The sequence below is a fragment of the Theobroma cacao genome, chromosome 8 (genome assembly GCF_053813885.1).
Source record: "Theobroma cacao isolate CCN51 chromosome 8, ASM5381388v1, whole genome shotgun sequence".
NCBI lineage: Eukaryota > Viridiplantae > Streptophyta > Magnoliopsida > Malvales > Malvaceae > Theobroma > Theobroma cacao.
In genome coordinates, this window is record NC_142646.1 from 1,084,257 (window position 1) to 1,102,590 (window position 18,334).

The 18,334-nt window shown below is 38.2% G+C and overlaps 4 protein-coding genes, 1 long non-coding RNA gene and 2 other non-coding genes across 9 annotated transcripts; 5 read left to right on the forward strand and 2 right to left on the reverse strand.

Annotated features, from left to right (window-relative positions):
* Window positions 1–253: 253 nt before the first annotated feature.
* Window positions 254–2,990, reverse strand: LOC18591361 (outer envelope pore protein 24A, chloroplastic). Its single transcript, XM_007017438.3, has 3 exons — window positions 2,691–2,990; window positions 2,238–2,594; window positions 254–481 (listed from the first exon to the last, which is right to left on the reverse strand). Exons 1-3 carry the CDS (start codon window positions 2,886–2,888, stop codon window positions 401–403), a joined length of 636 nt encoding a protein of 211 aa, XP_007017500.2. The 5' UTR covers window positions 2,889–2,990; the 3' UTR covers window positions 254–400.
* A 1,398-nt stretch (window positions 2,991–4,388) lies between these two features.
* Window positions 4,389–9,620, forward strand: LOC18591362 (uncharacterized). Of its 2 annotated transcripts, none has more exons than XM_088808860.1 (6): window positions 4,389–4,474; window positions 5,448–7,363; window positions 7,445–7,535; window positions 8,100–8,482; window positions 8,679–8,777; window positions 8,943–9,620. In XM_088808860.1, the coding sequence occupies exons 2-6, from the start codon at window positions 5,477–5,479 to the stop codon at window positions 9,096–9,098; spliced, it is 2,616 nt and encodes an 871-aa protein (XP_088664986.1). In that variant the 5' UTR covers window positions 4,389–4,474; window positions 5,448–5,476; the 3' UTR covers window positions 9,099–9,620. The 2 variants fall into 2 exon arrangements, with proteins under 2 accessions (XP_088664986.1, XP_007017501.2); XM_007017439.3 differs by having other exon boundaries at window positions 7,445–7,520.
* Window positions 9,621–10,096: 476 nt separating this feature from the next.
* LOC18591363 (uncharacterized) lies at window positions 10,097–11,758 on the reverse strand. The gene is made up of 2 exons (XM_007017440.3): window positions 10,390–11,758; window positions 10,097–10,303 (listed from the first exon to the last, which is right to left on the reverse strand). The coding sequence occupies exon 1, from the start codon at window positions 11,438–11,440 to the stop codon at window positions 10,409–10,411; it is 1,032 nt and encodes a 343-aa protein (XP_007017502.1). The 5' UTR covers window positions 11,441–11,758; the 3' UTR covers window positions 10,097–10,303; window positions 10,390–10,408.
* Window positions 11,759–13,576: 1,818 nt separating this feature from the next.
* Window positions 13,577–15,617, forward strand: LOC18591364 (DUF620 family protein (DUF620)). Its single transcript, XM_018125660.2, has 3 exons — window positions 13,577–14,203; window positions 14,319–14,657; window positions 15,008–15,617. The coding sequence occupies exons 1-3, from the start codon at window positions 13,901–13,903 to the stop codon at window positions 15,503–15,505; spliced, it is 1,140 nt and encodes a 379-aa protein (XP_017981149.1). The 5' UTR covers window positions 13,577–13,900; the 3' UTR covers window positions 15,506–15,617.
* Window positions 15,618–15,852: 235 nt separating this feature from the next.
* On the forward strand, window positions 15,853–17,924 carry LOC148761088 (uncharacterized). Of its 2 annotated transcripts, none has more exons than XR_016027801.1 (2): window positions 15,853–16,160; window positions 17,447–17,924. It is a non-coding gene; the product is annotated as an uncharacterized LOC148761088 (long non-coding RNA). The 2 variants fall into 2 exon arrangements; XR_016027800.1 differs by having other exon boundaries at window positions 15,853–15,995.
* On the forward strand, window positions 16,288–16,375 carry LOC148761089 (small nucleolar RNA R16). Its single transcript, XR_016028138.1, has one exon. It is a non-coding gene; the product is annotated as a small nucleolar RNA R16 (small nucleolar RNA).
* LOC148761090 (small nucleolar RNA R16) lies at window positions 16,429–16,513 on the forward strand. The gene has a single exon (XR_016028136.1). It is a non-coding gene; the product is annotated as a small nucleolar RNA R16 (small nucleolar RNA).
* Window positions 17,925–18,334: the final 410 nt, after the last annotated feature.

The window sequence follows — 18,334 nt, forward strand, 5'->3', positions numbered from 1 at the left end:
AAGGCCTTCATATTTGTCCATCCATTCAGAACCCCAGAAGATCAAAATTTGCATGCTTTTCTTCTACACTTCATAACCCAAAATGCCACTGTAAATAAAAGTATCTTTCCGCATCTCTGTTTCTGATTCAAAGACTGGCATGTTCTCATCATAAAAGGGGAGGACAAAGCTAAGAAAATACTAAGGTATTGCAAGAATGGGGACCTGATATTCAAAATTGATAAATGAGCAGTACAAGATTGGTGCAGCCATCGAAACAAAGTAATCAGCCCATTATAGATGGTAAATCAGGAGCAAAACTATGTTTTGAAACACTATTGAATAGACAGCTTGCAATAAGCTGTTTGTCGAAATGTATATAATTCAAACATGCAAATGGATAAGATTGGTGAACAATAAATCACATTTCCAAATCCCAAGTACTCTCAGCAATAATTTTGGGGATCTTAGATTCTTCAGCCAGGTTGATGGATGCAGAAATCTGGAAAAAAAAAAACAAATAGGATGATGATTAGAAATCATCTCAGGCAAGGCTTAAAGTACCTTATATCAAACAAATTGTATCAAGACATCAAAGCTTCATTTCTAACTAACACATCACACCTAACATACCATGTTTATGAAACACAAATAATTTTAGCAAATTTCATAATCATATCAGCACAATAGGTCTTTTACCTCCATTTCTTTTCCCTGTTTTTTTTTTTTCGACAGATGAAGAAACAAAATCACAAAAGAGACACCAAGTTAATTTCTGAAGAAAGAGATCTATGAAATCCATACCATCTTGACTGTCTATTGATTACTGCCAATAATACCAAAATTAAACCGTGTAAAACCACTTATCTAAGAGCTTTCCAAATGAGTAATTCTTCCCCTTCATTTGCTCTTCCATTTCTTTCTCTTCACAACAACCAAACAATAAAAAGAGGGATCAAATCTACAGCTTTTCTCCGATCTGTACAAGAAGTTACACCTTTCCAAGCCTCTTCAGTTGAACCAGCCGTCACCAAGGAATGCCTAACATTGCAGAAGCTGAAGGCCAAAGCTAACCCACCAAGGCAAGTAAGAAGAAGATTATTAATTGATTACACAACTGCCTTGTATAGAACATATTTCATTAGCCAAAATTTTGCCCCGTTTTGGATTGTTACCAATAGTCGAAATTCATTCCCATGTAGTCTCCCAAGCAAAGGAAGCAACCTTATTTGGAACCCTTGTCTCTCGTCACCACAAAAAACCCTCTCATATGTCTCCATATAGGATGGTCCCTTTTACAAGACATCCACTCCTTAACATACAGCAACATATCATCTACAATCTCCTTGGACTAAGAAAAGTACTAGTTCAACCTGATGCAGTATAAAGAATGCATCCACACAAGTATCCTCCCAAAAAACACCAATGTCTCTGCCTTAAATCAACATGACCTACCTTCATCGTTTGACATCATTATTTAATGAGTTAGAAGTAAAATAAGATATGCTGGCATTTTATTTCAACCTCTAAATGCCTGGTCATTAAAAAGAGGGCCCTGGCTTAAATAATAGAAATAACATGCATATACAGAAAAGACATAAGCAATATGATCAAGCAATCCAAAGCCTTGCTTGCTCCAAGGTCTTCTCAAACATTTCAAGCAGCATTCCAGAAGTGAGTTGCAACGACTAGATTCTACATCCTCTTCAAACAATAGAAGACTGAATCAACAAAAGGGAAAAGTTTCTCCTGATTGCGGGATGTAACTTGAGGCCACAGTTATCCATTTATCTTCCTCAGAACCACACCAGGTATCCATGTTTTAGTAAAACACCCTCTCGCAGCAAATGTGTTCTCAAACTTCTTAGGCTTCACTTTTCCTTTTTACACTCAATTTATTGAACAATCCCTCTAATCCTCATAAGACATAAATAGTTCACTCCCACCAAATTCTTTGCTGAAAAATGACAAGTTATCTTATGAACTTTAATTCACTTCTGCCCTTTAAAACTATAATTCCACAACCATATCAGTCACTTAGAAATTTTTTTACCAAGTGCAAGAGTTAGATTAATCAGTCAAGTCAGATTGAAAACCCAATCTTAGAATAGGAATGGTAGATTTTGATTTCAATACTATACTACACTGTACCCATGCATAACCCAAAGAGTACCCACGAGATAATGTGCAATGGAAACACTCAAATTTCAATAAAATAATCAAACAAATAATAAAGAAAAAATTATCTAGTTAGTTACCTTAAAAGTCCCATTAAACTTGGAATTTCTCGACCACTCCAAAGCCAAGTCCCTGCTCCATGTCTGATACGTCGCCTTAAAAACATCGTCGTATACTCTCTTCGAAATTCCAAAATCCCACGCATTCTTCCCCAAATCATAACACGGTTCGAAAGTAGTGACCCCTCCGTGCACGTAGCTGTACTTGAGCTTACAATTCCTCGTACCAAGCATGTAATTAGCTGACAACTTGTTAGCAGAATCGAACGCGAGTGCCCCGTCCACCACCGTCCGGTTATCCCCTCTGCTGTGAATGTAAGTAAGCTTCAACGGCTTCTCCACAACCCTAACCGTGTTCATAAACTGAAACCGAAAATCCTGCCCCCAAAAGAAACAATACAAAAAATCAAATAACTAACAAGTCAGTGATAAATTAAAGACGTAGTACTAGCATAGTTTTCAATTTAAACGTACCTTCCTGGGGACGTCATAGTCGACGATGAAGAACCCGGGTTTTTCAACTGATAAAGTCAAACCGTTCAGGCTGGGACCATTGACGACAGTGGCGTCAGTCATGGAGGCGCGTAGCTTGACATCCCCAGCGCCGACGGCGATAGTAGCGGCGGCAGTGCTCTTGTCATTCGTGTATCTGCCTTTCAAAGACGCCTTCATTTCTTACGGGAGGTACAAGGAACCGAGACAATCGGGAGAGGCTGGTGCCTTGATGGAAATGTCGAGGGTTTTTTTCTTCCTTTTTTCCTTGTCTTTTGTAATTTTGCTATCCAGAAAATTTTATTTTTCGGCGCACCTTTGCAGCTTGACAGCTCGAGTCCTCAATTTGGACCTTGGGCTTTTCTGTGGGCTACCGATGATGTAAATTAGAGCCTTGACACAAGCTTATGACGCAGACCAATGGGCCCCTTATTGTAACCTTATTCCTTTTTCCGAAAAATCTTGAATTTCGTTATTTCGATAATGAAATTTGTATTGTTACACACGTATGTGTGTACACACACACAAAACATACACATATATATATCTATATATATTTGTAAAAATTTGAATGTAAATTGATAAAATATTAACATATATGATGAATTAAAAATATTTGTTTTTTATTAAAATAAATAGTATGATAATAAAAAAAGTACAAATTTATCAAAATTTTCCCACTAATCACTTACATATATCCTTATACTAAAAAATGGAAGGGAGGCATCATTTGCTGTTATAATGAAGGGTTTTCGGCTTATAGCTACTTGCTTTTTGTTCCCTTTCGTCTTATATTATCTTCACTTATGAAAGAAATGAATATTAGCAAATCTACCAACCTTTGATTTCTCATTCATATTCCCTTTAGTACTAAAGAATGCACATGGTTGCTTCATTTCTTATTACTCTTCTATAAACTTTTTATTCTTCCGTTTTCCTTTTAAAGAATTTCATAAGGAAGCTTTTATCTTCCTCTCTCGACGAGTATTAAACGGTTTTTAATTTTAATACCCACACCCAAGTTGATTAATATATAAACGGTTTCAAGTAGCGAGTATCTTAACTCTCAAATTTAAATTTTATTCAAAACTATATCAAGGAGTAATTTTTTATCTAAAATCTATTTATAATAATTCAAAACCACAATAAATTTGAGTTAAACACCCGTTCAAGACTCGCTGACCTCCATTTATAATTATGATTATTCCTTTCATGTTTTTTTTAACTTACCTATCTTTTTTCATTCATTTTAAAATGTTATCACTCCAAGCAAATATTGGTTAAGTCTTCCAAAGAAAAAGAAATAAAATAAAATAAAAAGGATAAGAAACTAATTATAATGGGTCAGGAGCCTAGAACCCAATATTGCCGTAACCCGGCCACGTAAGGAGATTCAGAGTGGGTGAGCCCAGTTGCCTAAATTTACGTACGATTAATGACGTGGCGAATATCTAATATCACCATCAGATCGAACGGTACATGTTGCAATCACGACTTCAAGATATCATACGCGCGTGACGTACGCAAACCCAGCCTTTTTCCGATTTCATTTCGTCAAAGATCCACTCGAGGCTTCGCGCTCATTTTGAGTTCCCGCCACCAACAATTTGGCGCGAGATCATAAACGATAAATCCCATTTTATTTCACAAGCGAGCCCTATCATTTTATTTTTGTTCACTCAAACTAATTTGAAATCGCAATTTCACCAGCCTCTCGTCGTTTTCTCCCCGTCTCTTTCTCCGGGTAGGAAAGTCTCCAATTTCAGGTGAGTTGATGCTCGATTTTCTTTTTATTTTTTCCTGTTGGATTTGACTGCCTAGATTTGTAAACCGCATTTCAACCGTTTAACGATAACTAGATCTGGAAATTTTAGATCTTACTTGTCTGTTTCAGACATTGTTCGCTAGTTCTGGTATCAGTTCTAAATCAGATTTAGCATAAGTAATTAGTATCAGTAAGCCAGGAGAAGAGCTCAATAGTTTACTGGCTTTTGTTATTCATTTAGTTTGTTTAATACTTATACGATTAATGTCGGTAAGGAGTAAATCGTTTGATTTTGTGAAATTGTGCCTTCTGAAATGAGCAGCACATTGTTTTTGGCATTATTAGCTCACGCGTCGCTTAGTCCCATGAGCCGTTGGCGGTCTTGCCAATGGAATTAACAGTGCACAGTTTGGTTGTTCTTGGATTGTCGACATTGTCAAAATTTACTCAAAGATAGGATCATAGGAAGCAGCATTGAGCATATTTTCTTTTACATTTGAAGTTTTGTTTTGCCTGTCGCGACATTCTTGTGCTCAGAAGTTGTTTCTAGCACTACCTTACCACTCGAAAGTTGGTTGAAAGGGAGAGAAAACAAACAGTAAGAAGTTTCTGGTGTAATTTTGAGTTATTCCAATATTGCTTCCAATGTTTTGGCAGATGAAGAAGAATTTGATATAATATGTGTAACTTGCTGTTTTTTAATTTCTGGTTTCTTATTATTAATTTGTTTCCTTGTTCATCTGAAATAAGGGGTTCTCAGTGTTCGACCTTAAATTTATTGCTTTTTTCCTTTGTGTGTGGGGTGTGTGGATTGGAGAAATGGGGATTTCTATTTTCTCGTAGAAAAGCTAGACTAGCATTGTTTTATCTTATCATGTAATTAGTGCTTTGTGACTCTCAAAAAAAAAAAAAAAGTTCGTGCTTTGTTTAATTATGAGTAGTTTCTGAAGAAAGGAATATTTTACAAAATGCAGACAAGCATTTAAGTCCAGTGTTGAATCTAATGGAGTTAAGGAGCTCGACCCATTTGCACTTTATCCAGGCAATTAAGGGTGGCTTAGTCGCAAAGTTCATAAATGTGGATACCCATGGGCGACCAACACTCAAATTTAAGGAAATCAAGGAAATATTGAATTTAAGGGACGCCATCTATCATAATCAAGTTCCAAAAATCCACCTAAGGGATGACTTGGAGAGCTCGCCAACAAAATGTTGTGTGGTCAAGGTGGAAGGCCCAGACTCACCTTTGGTGAGAGGTATAAAAATCAAAACTGAACCTGAAGCATCTGATTTTAACTGCAACAATGACGGCGGGGGAGGAAATAATGACCTGGATGATCTTAGCTTTGGCAATATGACGCTGAAACAGATTCAGAAGAAATGCAAAACAAAGAAAAGGAAACGCTTGAACTCTGTTGGTTTAAATGAGGAAACCGTGGAAACTTGGTCTAGTGCGAAAAATGAATTTCCTAACTGTCAGCACAAGGATGATGAATATGATCTTGAGGAGCCTATCATCAGTTGGAAATCTAAACTGTCCAACAATATGAAGAGTAAGAAGAAGTGTTTGAGGAAGAGAGTCTCTGCTTCATCTCCTAATGCCATGTCTGCAGTTAAATCTCAGCAGGTTAATAGCGGTGAAGATTTCCAGCAACCAAATGGGAATTGGCCTGCGCCTATTGATGTTAAAGTTGAGGTTCCTGAGTCTGGTTACTCGGGCCAAACCATTTTCAGTGATTCCTCTGTTTCTGACTTTAGTTGCAGTGAACAAGTGGATTATTTTGTTACCGTATCTAATGAGGTTCCTGAAACTACTAATGTACAAATTCTGGTGACTGAGGTGCCTAATCCTACAAAAGAACCTCAATACTGTTCTCTTAATGAAGTGTCCTATGAATATGTGGAAAATCTTGAGTCCAAGTTTGATGTGGGGGTTTCTGGTTGGGAAATTATTAAGGTAGACAGTCCAGAAATAATAAGCTACGAGTATTCGGACTTATCAGAATTTAAGAAAGAAGATTATATTATCTATTCCCTTCCCTATGATGTCTCCTCAGAACCCATGTCTCCAACTAAGGATTATAGCTGTGACATTCATGATAGCTGCCAAAGTAATTCTACCAATCATGAGATGCCATGGCAGACAAGCAGTTATAGTTTGATTCAAGTTCCTGAGACAACCATTGCTTGTGGTTTGGAAACAGGGGTCCCGTTGTATCCCGTAGAAGAACCTGTCTGTCATGTTTCGAAAGGGCTGTCCTATGATTATATGGAAGATGTTGATCGTAAATTTGGTGCCAGGTTTTCTGGTTCGGAGATTGTAAAGGTAGATAGTCCAGAAACAATCAGTTATCAGTGTTCAGATTCACCAGAATTTGGAAGAGAAGGTACTGTCTACCTGCTACCCTATGACATTTCCTCAGAGTCAATGTCTCCACCAAAGGATCATTGTCCTGATTTCCATGACAGCTTCAAAAGTAATTCTTCTGAGCACAAGATGGCTTGGCAGACAAGCACTTACGGCCAAAATGAAGTGCCTGAGTTGGACAGTGATAATAGCCTCCAATGCTCGGAAAATATCAATGAAGGCAGTGGGTGCTTCTTTGAGAGTAGAACTACACATGATTGGCCTTCTAATTTTAGAAACGTCGCCATCAGCCCTTCCAGTGAAAACAGCTTGTATTGGAGTTCATCATGCTTGAATCATGAGAAACATTCAGTACCTGTTTCTGTTGATTCTCCTTCAGCAGGGAAGCAATCCCTGTCATCTGCCTTCAGAGCAATCAATTCCTTTGATGCTTCTGATGAGCCTAATGCATCAGCAGGACCTCAAGATTATCATCAATTGAAGCAGCAGCATCGTCCTGAAAGGCTTCTCTCAAGTAGAAAGGTGTGGAAAATATGTTGGATTTAAGTCAATTCTACTTTTGTTCTGTTGAAGGTTTTTCTAACCAAATGCTTCGACTTTCAGGCCATTTCTCCAACCTCTCAAGAGAGGCTTTGTCAGGCTATGGAGTTAACTGGGTTGGATGATAATGAGCGACACCGTAAGTTTACTAAAGGTTGCCATTAGATTGGAATTCTAACTTATATCCCCTGCTTTTTAAAACGGTCTTCATAATGAAACTCGCTAATTAATATTAATCGACTGCTTGATCATAATTTGTGGAACAAATTAGTGGTAGCCTAGTAGAATTCTGGGAACATATGTTTTGTCTGCAAAAGTGAACTGGGAAAAAGTATTATTTAAATGGAATTATTCTACTGCAACCGATATTACTTCTCTTTCATGTTTTATGCAGTCAACTTGTTAGCGTTTGGAACATGAAAATTACTGTGGCTAATGACAAAAAGAGATTTCTTGATATTCTCAAGCATCTTATATCTACTAGGCCTTAAAATTATTAAAGTATCCATTAGGTTTTCCTGTTTAAGGTGATGAAAATTCAAGAAACTTGTTAATTCATATATTTCAATATTTGCAAAGGAGATTGAAGCAAAACTAAGTTATTTGCATTCAAATGCTGTAAACTATTATTGAACTATTCCTGTTTTGTTTATGGAGACTACTTTGTCCTTTTGCATTCCATATCTATTTGACATTAATACGGTTGTAATACTATCAGAATGTAGGGGGAAGCTGTATTTTGGGAAGCAGACCAATCATAGGATTTTAAGAGCTCAAGGGCTTGACCAGTTCAGGAGAGATGGAGCCACTGTCAGCCCAAAGTCAATCATGAGAAAAGAAAAACATAATAAGAAAGGGTCACCCCCTAAGGGCATTCTCAAGGTTACTCATCCTTCACGTTCACCACGTGTTAGCACTGCATCCTCCACTGTCCAACGATTTTCACAAAGTGCAATAGCATTCTCACAGAGACAAATGCGGGATATTGAATCTTTAGCAACTAAACTCACAACAGAGTTGAAGTCTATGAAAGACATTGTGAAGGGGAAATTGCACTCAGAAGCCTCTCCTGCCACTTCTGCAGAAGAAAATGCTGATGAGGTGTGTAACTGTACGACCTTACTGGGTTATCACTGAACAACTTTTAACACATAAGTTTGTCAGGGTTCTTTTTTCAGTGGTTTCTTCCCTTTTGAAGTCAGTAATAATGTTCATATTACCTTTTAAAATAAGTCTGTTCATATCTGGTTAGCTGCATGAAGTTTATATATCTAACCACACTTTACTACTCTGGCAGGTCAGAAAAGCCCTTGAAAATGCAACAAAAGTTGAAGAAACTGCAAGAAAATGGCTTTCTATAATGGCAAGAGACTGCAACCGATTTTGTAAAATCATGGTATGTTTCTCTTTTGATATTACTAAAAGCAGAACAAAGCTGAGAGGAAACACAGTGAGTTGGGATAGAGGGGGTGGGAAATGGAGAGGATGGCAGAACATGTAAAAGCAGGAAGACAGTATGCTTCATGAGCTGTGCTGATTATTTTCATGGTTTGATTTGCAGAGATCGACTGGGGATAATACTGCTGCCTCTGAACGTGTAATCCACAAAGAAAGGAAGATTACTTTTGCTGATGAGGCTGGCGGAAAGCTTTGTCATGTCAAGGTTTTTAAGGATGACATGTGCACGGCTTCTTTACTAGAGTGCGGCAGTGAATAACATCTTTGAACGGTACCCTTGTTCTGAAATACCGATCCAATTCCACCTAGAAATGAGGCAAATACAGGGCGACGCCATTGACGTATGTGTTCTACAGTATACATGAGTGGAATTGCTGTTACACGAGTTTCTTATCAGCCCAAAACCAGAGATTCGCAACTGCAGAATGTAAGTAAAGGAAAATGATGAGGAAATAGAGGACTGCACATCTAACTTTAAGCCTTCGAGTTCTGGTTGTGGCGAGGGTGATCTGTTGCCTTTCTTGATCCTCAAGGCTACATATTCTGTCTCTACTGTTTGTTGTGTTCATATATTTTCATGAATTTTGTATTTATTGTATTAAGAGTGGATAGAAAAGGATACTTCTACGACCCTTTTTCCGGTCAAGAAGTCGGAACTCTTTGAACCTGGGGCGTTCTTATTAGCTTCCTGCAGTCTGCTTCCTTCATCAGCCTGGCTAGCCGGCTAACTGGAAACTGTTACTACTAATTAAAACCATTGCAACATCAATCTACCTCCAAATTCCAGCCATGGTGAGTTCTTACAGTCTTATTGCTTGGTTCTAATTATTTTTCTTACTGTTTTCTCTTTGCCTTGAGTTAAAAGACTGGTTGCACCACACCATGCTTTTGCTAGGATTTTTTCTTGACAAGAAATTCTTCAAGCTTGAATTTCTTGCACATAAAGAAAAAACATACAAAATGCATCAAAATTCCTTCATTTAATTTCCTTTCGGTTCAAAATAAATGCCCTTAAATGCTAGAAAATGATTGGATAATTCGATACAAACATAACATGGAGGGCAGGCTGCATGCTTTCTTTTCAGTTGACATGACTCAATTTCAGTGGTATCCTAATAAACCCCAAGGCAAAAAACAAAACAAAGCAGGACCCTTTGTTTTTTCCATCAACATGACTCAATTTAGTTCGATGAAAATTATGTCCAAAAGGGCATTTAACACCTTCATGGAAAATAGACATCTCATTTAAAAAATTAATTTGTGTAATAGTACCTTTTTATTCCATGTTTTGAATAATTCAGGAATAAAGAATTACATCATATATTTATAATTAATAGCCCTCCCACCCTCAAATAATTAACAAGGAAAAAAGAATACAATATACTTCCCATTATCCCTACAACAGCTTATCTCATTCTACCTTCGACCTTGATTAAGTAACTTGGAAGAATTCAAGTTCCTTCCCTATAAGATCACAAATGAAATTTAATTAATAATCAGAATAAAAAAAATGGTAAATTTGGTATTTAGATAAGAAATTGAGTGCTCACCATCTTCAAGGTTTGAAATTCAGAGGCAATTCATGGGATAATCACAGAACAAGGCCTCCCAAATCTCGGTGAAGGCCTCCACGATGATGCCGTGATATTGCCTTGAATTCAAAGAAAGAAAACACTGCAGCAGCTGCTCCAAGTCCTTGGCTTCGAACATCTGCTTCTCCAGTATCATTTCCAACATCGACCTCTTGAAGTCCTCGTAAGGGTCCTCCGATTTCTTCACCACCGCCACGCTCTCACTCACCTTCCCTTCCGCCGCCTCGCGGGGCATCATCCGCCGCAACATCAAATCCTCGGATGACAGAGCTGACGAAGTTTTTGTCTTTGAAAAGATTGAATTTGATCCTCTGTCTTTCTTTGAACCGAAGCTTCTCAGTCCTTTCATCTTCTTCGTGTTGTATGCTTTTTTCTTGTTCTTCTTGGTTTCCATGTGGGAGCCCTCGGTTAGACTCTCCAGTGACTGATCCAACTCATCAATGGATGAATCGTCCAAGAAGCTTCTTGAAGTAGAGATTAAGGTTTCAGTCTCTTCATTCTCGGCTTCTTCGCTACTGAAACATCCACTGTCACGTGATGAAACGCTCGCGATTGCCTTCACTCTCTCCATCTTCTTTTCCTTCTTCTTCACCGATATATCTCCATTACGCCCATCAGAAAATGACGCTTCATAGTTTTCCCTTTGAAGCTTCGACTTCTGAGCTTTTGCCACTATGTTCAACCGAGTTGCTTCTTTCTTCCACGAGTAGTCAGATGACTCAAAGCTTACGTCCGGGGACAAGTACTGAGTGCATGATCTTGCCCGGCAGCCGCATCCGACTGATGCTATCTTCGGTGACAAGCGGCGTTTGATGAAGGAATGGTCTGGTGTCGACGGTGGCGGGGCAGGGAAGTTCGGATAGCCGATGTCTAACGCTTTAGGATTCACCGGAGAAATCCGATGAATTACCGGGACTGGAGTCTCCGGCAAATTGGAAGGTTTCTTTGATCGACATAACTGGAAAGATGGTATAACACGAGAAAGCTTGTGCTTGAAACGTTTAGCCATCCCTGGAAATCAGGTGTACTCTCCCTGTAATTTTTTGTTTACAAACTACAAAGTCTTGAGGCTTTCCAGGACCCAAGTCGATCTATATAACAGAGAAAGGCCGGCCTGGCCGTATAGAAAAATACAATAACATCTCTATTCAATACAATTAACTGACCAAATCCAAGTGATGACATGAAATCAGGTTTACACACTCTGAAAGCTACGTAAAATTCCTTAGCGAAACGTTGTGTTCGAAGACGTCTGTACATTAGGTGGGTGGTCAATGTTAGAAAAACCAGCTCCCTCTCTGTAAAATCTACTTTTAGCTAGAGAGTGTCTGTAATAAGCACGTATTCATACAATTAAAGTAAAATCGTAAACTTCTATGTCAGGTTCTCTGTATTGTTGTGTTGGTCTTTAATGGCAACATCCCTCCAACCCCAAAGGGCAAAGGGTCGAACTTTCTGTCAATTCGTTGTCAACATCATGGAGTAATTGCTGCAGGAGGGTGACAAGCTTTCTTCTAGAAAGGTGGGGAGTCTTTCTGATATAATTAGTCGATAAGCTTATCGACAAAACCTAACACCGCATTATATGTTTTGTATTGTCTTTCAAAGAATGTCAAGCCTTGCTGAGAATGAACCTTTTGCCTTTAAATACTGACACAAACTGATTAAAGCAATTCCATCGTAACTGTGGCGCATGAACATGAACATCCTTCCTATTGGAAACTAGACTCAGGCAACCGCATTAAACAAAAAACCCAAAATCTTATTCATTCTCCTTAAACAAATTAATGGGGAAATGGGTGAGACTTGGGAGAAGGAAATGGGTGTGTCCAGCCGTATTTTGAAGCGTTCATCAGAAGCCCCCAAGCACAAACAAACTAAAACTTCTGGGGCCCCCAATCCTGTCGCTGCCAAAGCATGTACGGTTATTGGCACTGGTAAGACACGTGGACTAAAATTAAACACTAGAAAACGAAATTGGAAAAATTCTGCTTCAATGCACACGCGTTTTGAACTTTTTGACTGAAACTGATCCTAGCTGGAGAAACTAACTACGCCAATGGGAAACATGACCACAGGAGACCACGACAACATGGTTTTGTTTGTTGGGCTGTGGTGTCAGGAGATCCACCAGGTTGAGGCGTCCGGGCCCCAAAGTTCCAGATTAAAGCAGGAAGAACTGTAGGGAGTCAGTTTTAAATGGGCCAATTTAATTAATTTTGGGCCTTTTCTTTCAGGTTTTTAATTGACTATTACTTGTATTTTAAGCCATGTTTGTTAAATGGAAACCTAATTATTTATTAATTAGTTATATATTCGATATGTACCAACCTAGGTACCTCTCTATTCATGGTCTATACATGCTTAATTTTGCCTAATTAAGATGAAAAAAAATTGCCAATCAAAGCTATTGAGAGATTATTATTTTTGTGATGGGTTCATATTATGAGGTATATATATATAGTATAACTCTAATTAACTAATAATATTGTATTATAACCTTAACTATATATTATAGTCTAATTAAATAATAATATTGTATTATTTTTGTTTACTAAAATTCTATAATCATTTAATTTTGAATCAAAATTGTATATTCATTTATATAATATATGGAAATTATTAAAATTTCGTACCGATGAAGGATTGAGATTTGTATAATTGAACACAATTAATTGTAGGTGAAGTGAATCTTTACTGGTATATATATATATAGATATATATTTGATATATCATGCATGTATAAGGGGAAAAAAAAAAAGAAGGAAAAAGTGGATAGAAGGAAACTTGATCTTCCCATGTATGAACCACCTTTTAAATTGATATAAATAGGGGGGGTCAGGCTCCATGGGGCCTAGGGAGATTACTGTTTCATCACCAAACAGAAGTGCCGAATTGTTTGGTAGTCATGCCAAAGCTCTAAATTAAACAGAAATTCAGGTACGAAATCTATATAGGATTTTCCTCATTCTTTTTTTCCTAGGGGCAGTCAACTTGCGAAAGGTTTCATCACCTGTCGGCCTGATTGCCGATTTGCCATATTGTTAATTCGAACTGGCCAATTACAGGTTGCCACTAGAGCTGATTGATTTGGTTGCATACAAAAATGGGGAATTCCATCTGTGAGATCAGTATTGTACCTAAACATAAGACTGCTGCTTTGCTGATGCTGGGCTACCAAATCCCAAATTAAACGAATTACATACCGTTAAAATCGTGCGTGCACGACGAGACCTACGGGCAAGGGGCACCTCAAGCCTCAAAAAATCTTCCCTCCCCCAAAGGCCAAGGCTCTGCAAATCATATCTCATTCCAGGTGATTCAACTTGAATCCTCCAACGCAAAAAGCAAAGTTTCCATTCGAACAACCTCAGGCTCAGAGGGGAAGAGGAAGGAGGAAGGTTTCCTTTCTCTTGCCAGGGCTCCTTTTCCTCTTTCTCTCCCATTTTGTCTTTCCCTTCCTGTTGCCATGATGATAAGGAAGCTGTGTCCTAATCTTGATAAAAAAGATGGCCTGGAGACCGTCCTGGAAGTGCCCATACCTGAAGAAATGTACACCAAGATGGGCAGCAATGCAGCTTTGCGGTGGCAAAACATGCGTGCCTTGATGAAAGCTCAATCAGCTTTTGACAAGTCAACCCATCTCCAAGCTAAATCAGACAATGAGTTCTTGGCGTTGCTTAAGATTGTTGGCGCCCCTCTCATCCCTTTCCAGGTTCATTTGGAGAATTACACACTTTCAGGTCCCCTGAATTCGAAAGATTGTTCTATTGTGAGTACAACTCTTCCATATCTTCCTCAATTCCTGGAATATATATATATATATATATATATACACACGCACACAGACATAGTACATGATAACAAGATTCTTGTTGTATGAATAGGAAGCTTCTACTGCAAAATATATAGTACAGCAGTATGTAGCCGCTACCGGCGGACATTTGGCGTTGAGTTCAATGACCAGCATGTATGCAGTGGGACAGGTGAAAATGCAGGGGTCAGAGATGCAGCAGGGTGATGATAGCGTGCATACCCGAGGCAACTGCGAGGTCGGCGGGTTTGTATTATGGCAAAAGAACCCGGATTTGTGGTATTTAGAACTAGTTGTTTCTGGTTTCAAGGTCAGTGCAGGCAGTGACGGTAAGGTTGCCTGGAACCAGTCGTCCTCACAACCTGGTCAGGCAAATAGAGGCCCTCCACGACCCCTTCGCCGATTCTTCCAGGTAATTTTCCTCGTTAGATAGTTTTGTTGGTACCTTGATGTAATGAATTTGGTCTGACGGATGTTAGAACCTGAATATTATGATAGAAATCAAGGATGGAGCCGGATTCATGATTGTGGAATAATGCCGTTACAAATTGTAAAACTTTTACCTCTTGTAGTTGGCCCCAAAGATTTTCTTATTCTAATTAGTTCTTTAATCAAATCAAAAACATTGTGAACCCATTATTTCTGGTACCTTGGGCCACGAAAACATATTCACAGAAATAATATGACTGGAACTTTCGTATGGTACTGTCTTATGCTGCATTGAATCTAACTTCCATGATATTCACCCTGTGGATTCCTCAGGGCCTGGACCCCAGGTGCACTGCTAGCTTATTCTTAGATGCGGTTTGCATAGGAGAGCAGGCTATTAACAACGAAGATTGTTTCGTACTCAAGCTTGAAACTGCTGCAAACGCCCTCAAAGTGCAGAGTTCAGCGCAGACAGAAATCATCCATCACACAATCTGGGGGTACTTCAGCCAAAGAACAGGACTCCTCGTCAAGTTCGAGGACACGAAGCTGGTCAGGATGAAACCCGTCAAGGGAAACGACAGTGCGTTTTGGGAGACCAGCGTGGAGACGGTGGTCCAAGATTACAAGTACATCGATGGCATCAACATAGCACACAGTGGGAAGACGATCACGACACTTTACAGATACGGGAAGTCATATAATCAGAAGAGGAAGATTGAAGAAACTTGGAGGATCGATGAGGTTGATTTCAACATTTGTGGGTTGTCCAATGAAACCTTCCTGCCTCCAGCTGATCTCAAGAGAGAGCAAGAAGGTGGAGAGCAATGATAAGCTTAGATTTCCTCTTCCTTTTTTTTCCTTGTAGAAGTTGAAACACAAAGGAAAGTCGAAGAAAAATGCGTGTACATATAGGTAAATTTGAGAATCGCTTCATTTTTCCATGGCTAATTAAGCTTTTCTGAATTCTTTGTTGGTGGTAAATTTATCTTGCTATCCCAAGACTAGAACCATAAGCCTACAAAAAACAGTTTAACCTCTTGGGCCTGGTGAGGCCCATTTGGCCCATTTTCCTATATTATAGGGGTCCTTTCAGCCCATTTTCGGAACAAAATCCTGCTAAAGGCCCAAATAAACGGCGCCGCTAAAGTCAACAATGGACACTTCTCAGGAAACAAAAAAAAAAAATGCTCACTTTGAAAACCCTAAATCCTGTAAACTCTATTTAACCGACTAAAGAGCCCAAGCTTCTTCTCAGCTTGCCGCCTCTGAAGATTTCTCTCTCTCTCTCTTGATTTTCTTCTCCCTGCACTTGACTTTGGTTAGGAAAACCCTAGCTGGAAATTTCCATCTTATTTTAAATTTCGATTCCTAAAATCATATCAAATTACAATTTTTTTTCTTTTCTTGCATCTGTTTACCCTCTCCTTTTTGAAGCAAAACTAAGTAATGCTTAAGGAGATATAACGGATGCAGATAGTGAGAGGTTAGCTTACCAGCCCATTGCATTATCTTTATTTGCCTTGGTGTCAAATGGACTTACCGACATTTCTTTTTGGAAGAAAAATTACTGTTGTTTGCTTAGTTTATAAATCTAAGTAGAAGCTTTCGTTGTTGGCAAGGGATGAATGCTTATCTTATCCTACACTCTGATGAACCGTGTTGATTCAATTTTCCGCTTATTGATATTCTGATGCCAATTTTTCTTCTAATTTTCTCTTTTTATTTGATTTTTTGGTTGGAATTTTGAAAGTGAAGGCAGATGATGTAAAGTTTCTTATCCTACACACTGAAACATGAATGTAGACTGATAAACTCCGCTTATTATCTGATGCCTTTTCTTAACTGAGTTTAAGATTCTCTTTTTTTTTACCATTTTCTTTTGTCAATTTTTTAATTTTATTTGATTTTAATATTATTTTCAATGATGAGAAGAAGCAGACGGGCGGTCTGAATCTGATGCCATGTTGTATGTCTGCAATTTTCCACATGTGGAATTTCTCTGAGTTTCAATTATTTCAATCTTTCTTTGTTTTCTGATTTCTTTTCTTTTGTGAACTTTGTAGTTTAAAGCTGAAAGATTTACCTTTTTATGCAATGATGAAGTTGCTTGAATTATGTCTGGACATATGATATTAGTCTATGATTAGCTATAGCTATGCATCTTCTGAGCAAAGTATTATCAATCTATATGGTTGTATGGTGAAATAACACTTGAAATAGATTTGGGTTTGTGAAGTTCTTACTTATGGACTTGCAGCACTGATGGTCCTTGGTTTTATTTGGAATGTATCTTGAGTTTAGTCTGCTTGTTTGTGGTAAATACTTTGTGTTTAATGCTAGACAAATATCAGGTTTTGTAAAACGTTTGGTGAACTTGTTATCAACAGCCTTAAGAGTATTCGTTAAGGTGCTATTTATAGAAATTTCTTTCATATAAAATGCAGTTGTTCACAATTATTGTGATGATTTTCTATGCATTGAATGTAGATATTTCTTTAAATAGTAATTTTAACAATTTGCTCTTATGCATTTGGTAACAATTTATCATGCTTCTACATGGATTAAGGCAGAGGACCTTATGACCATGTGGATGTTGTCCATAAGTTTTTTGAGTTGAGGATTTTAAGATTGTGTAGACTTTTGTAATTCTGGTTGATCAACACCACTGGATTTTCAGCTTTCTAAAATCTTTAGGAATATATATATTAGTTTGGGAGCGCATGTTTGATTTTAAGGCTATTTCTAGATGTGTATTTTTTTTTATAACAGGAGATTTGAAGTTCTGATAAGCTTGGAATGATCAAGCTAGTTGATACGTGGCCGAGTTGGCTGGATGGCAAAGTGTGGTGCGGGATTTTTGGATCAGTGGTGCAAGGCTGTGGAATTTTTCTCGCCGCTGCTCTGCATCTCTAAATTGTTTTGGGTTCACATGGGTCTGGTATGGATTTAGTGGGGTGTATTGCAGTGATAGGGTACTTTCAAGTAGCACATAGGTTGTGGTTGGTATGCTGCTGTATGTGTAGTACTTTCCCTGCATTTTAATGGATGTAAAGACATTCCATATTTGGTTTACCATCCAATTAAAATGCAAGAAAAGTGCCCCACATGTAGTATACTAAACTCAAACTTAGTCTTAGTTAATTGTAGATTAATTTAATTGCTTTTATTTTAGCATTGTGTTTAACTGAACAGATCAAATGTAATTCAATGGAGATCTATTAATGAATTATTGTTGATATTGGCTTTATGTTTTATTGCCCTTTCTATCACCTTCTTTGATTGATTATCTTTGTATATTTCATGCTGTGGTTTGATGCTTTGATATGCTTTGGGTGGGTGGCTTCTTTTACTGACCACATGAATGGATGTAAAAGGCTAATCTGTTTAAAAGATTATGAACTCGACGAAGTCAACAGTTGGGGCCCAATGATGCAGAACAGACAATTGATGTTAAATTTTTGCTACTGTAAAATCCCAGCTTTATCTGGCTATGAATGCTTTGTTCCCCCATTGGAATCACAACGGTAGTTGGTTGGTCAAGTGCTTATCCAGAACAATGTGGAAACCACAAACCCACAACTGTAAAGTGCTTGCCTAACTGCTGGATAAAGCATTATGAGGCTTAGTGGGATCAGGATGGTCTCGCCTATAGTAGAA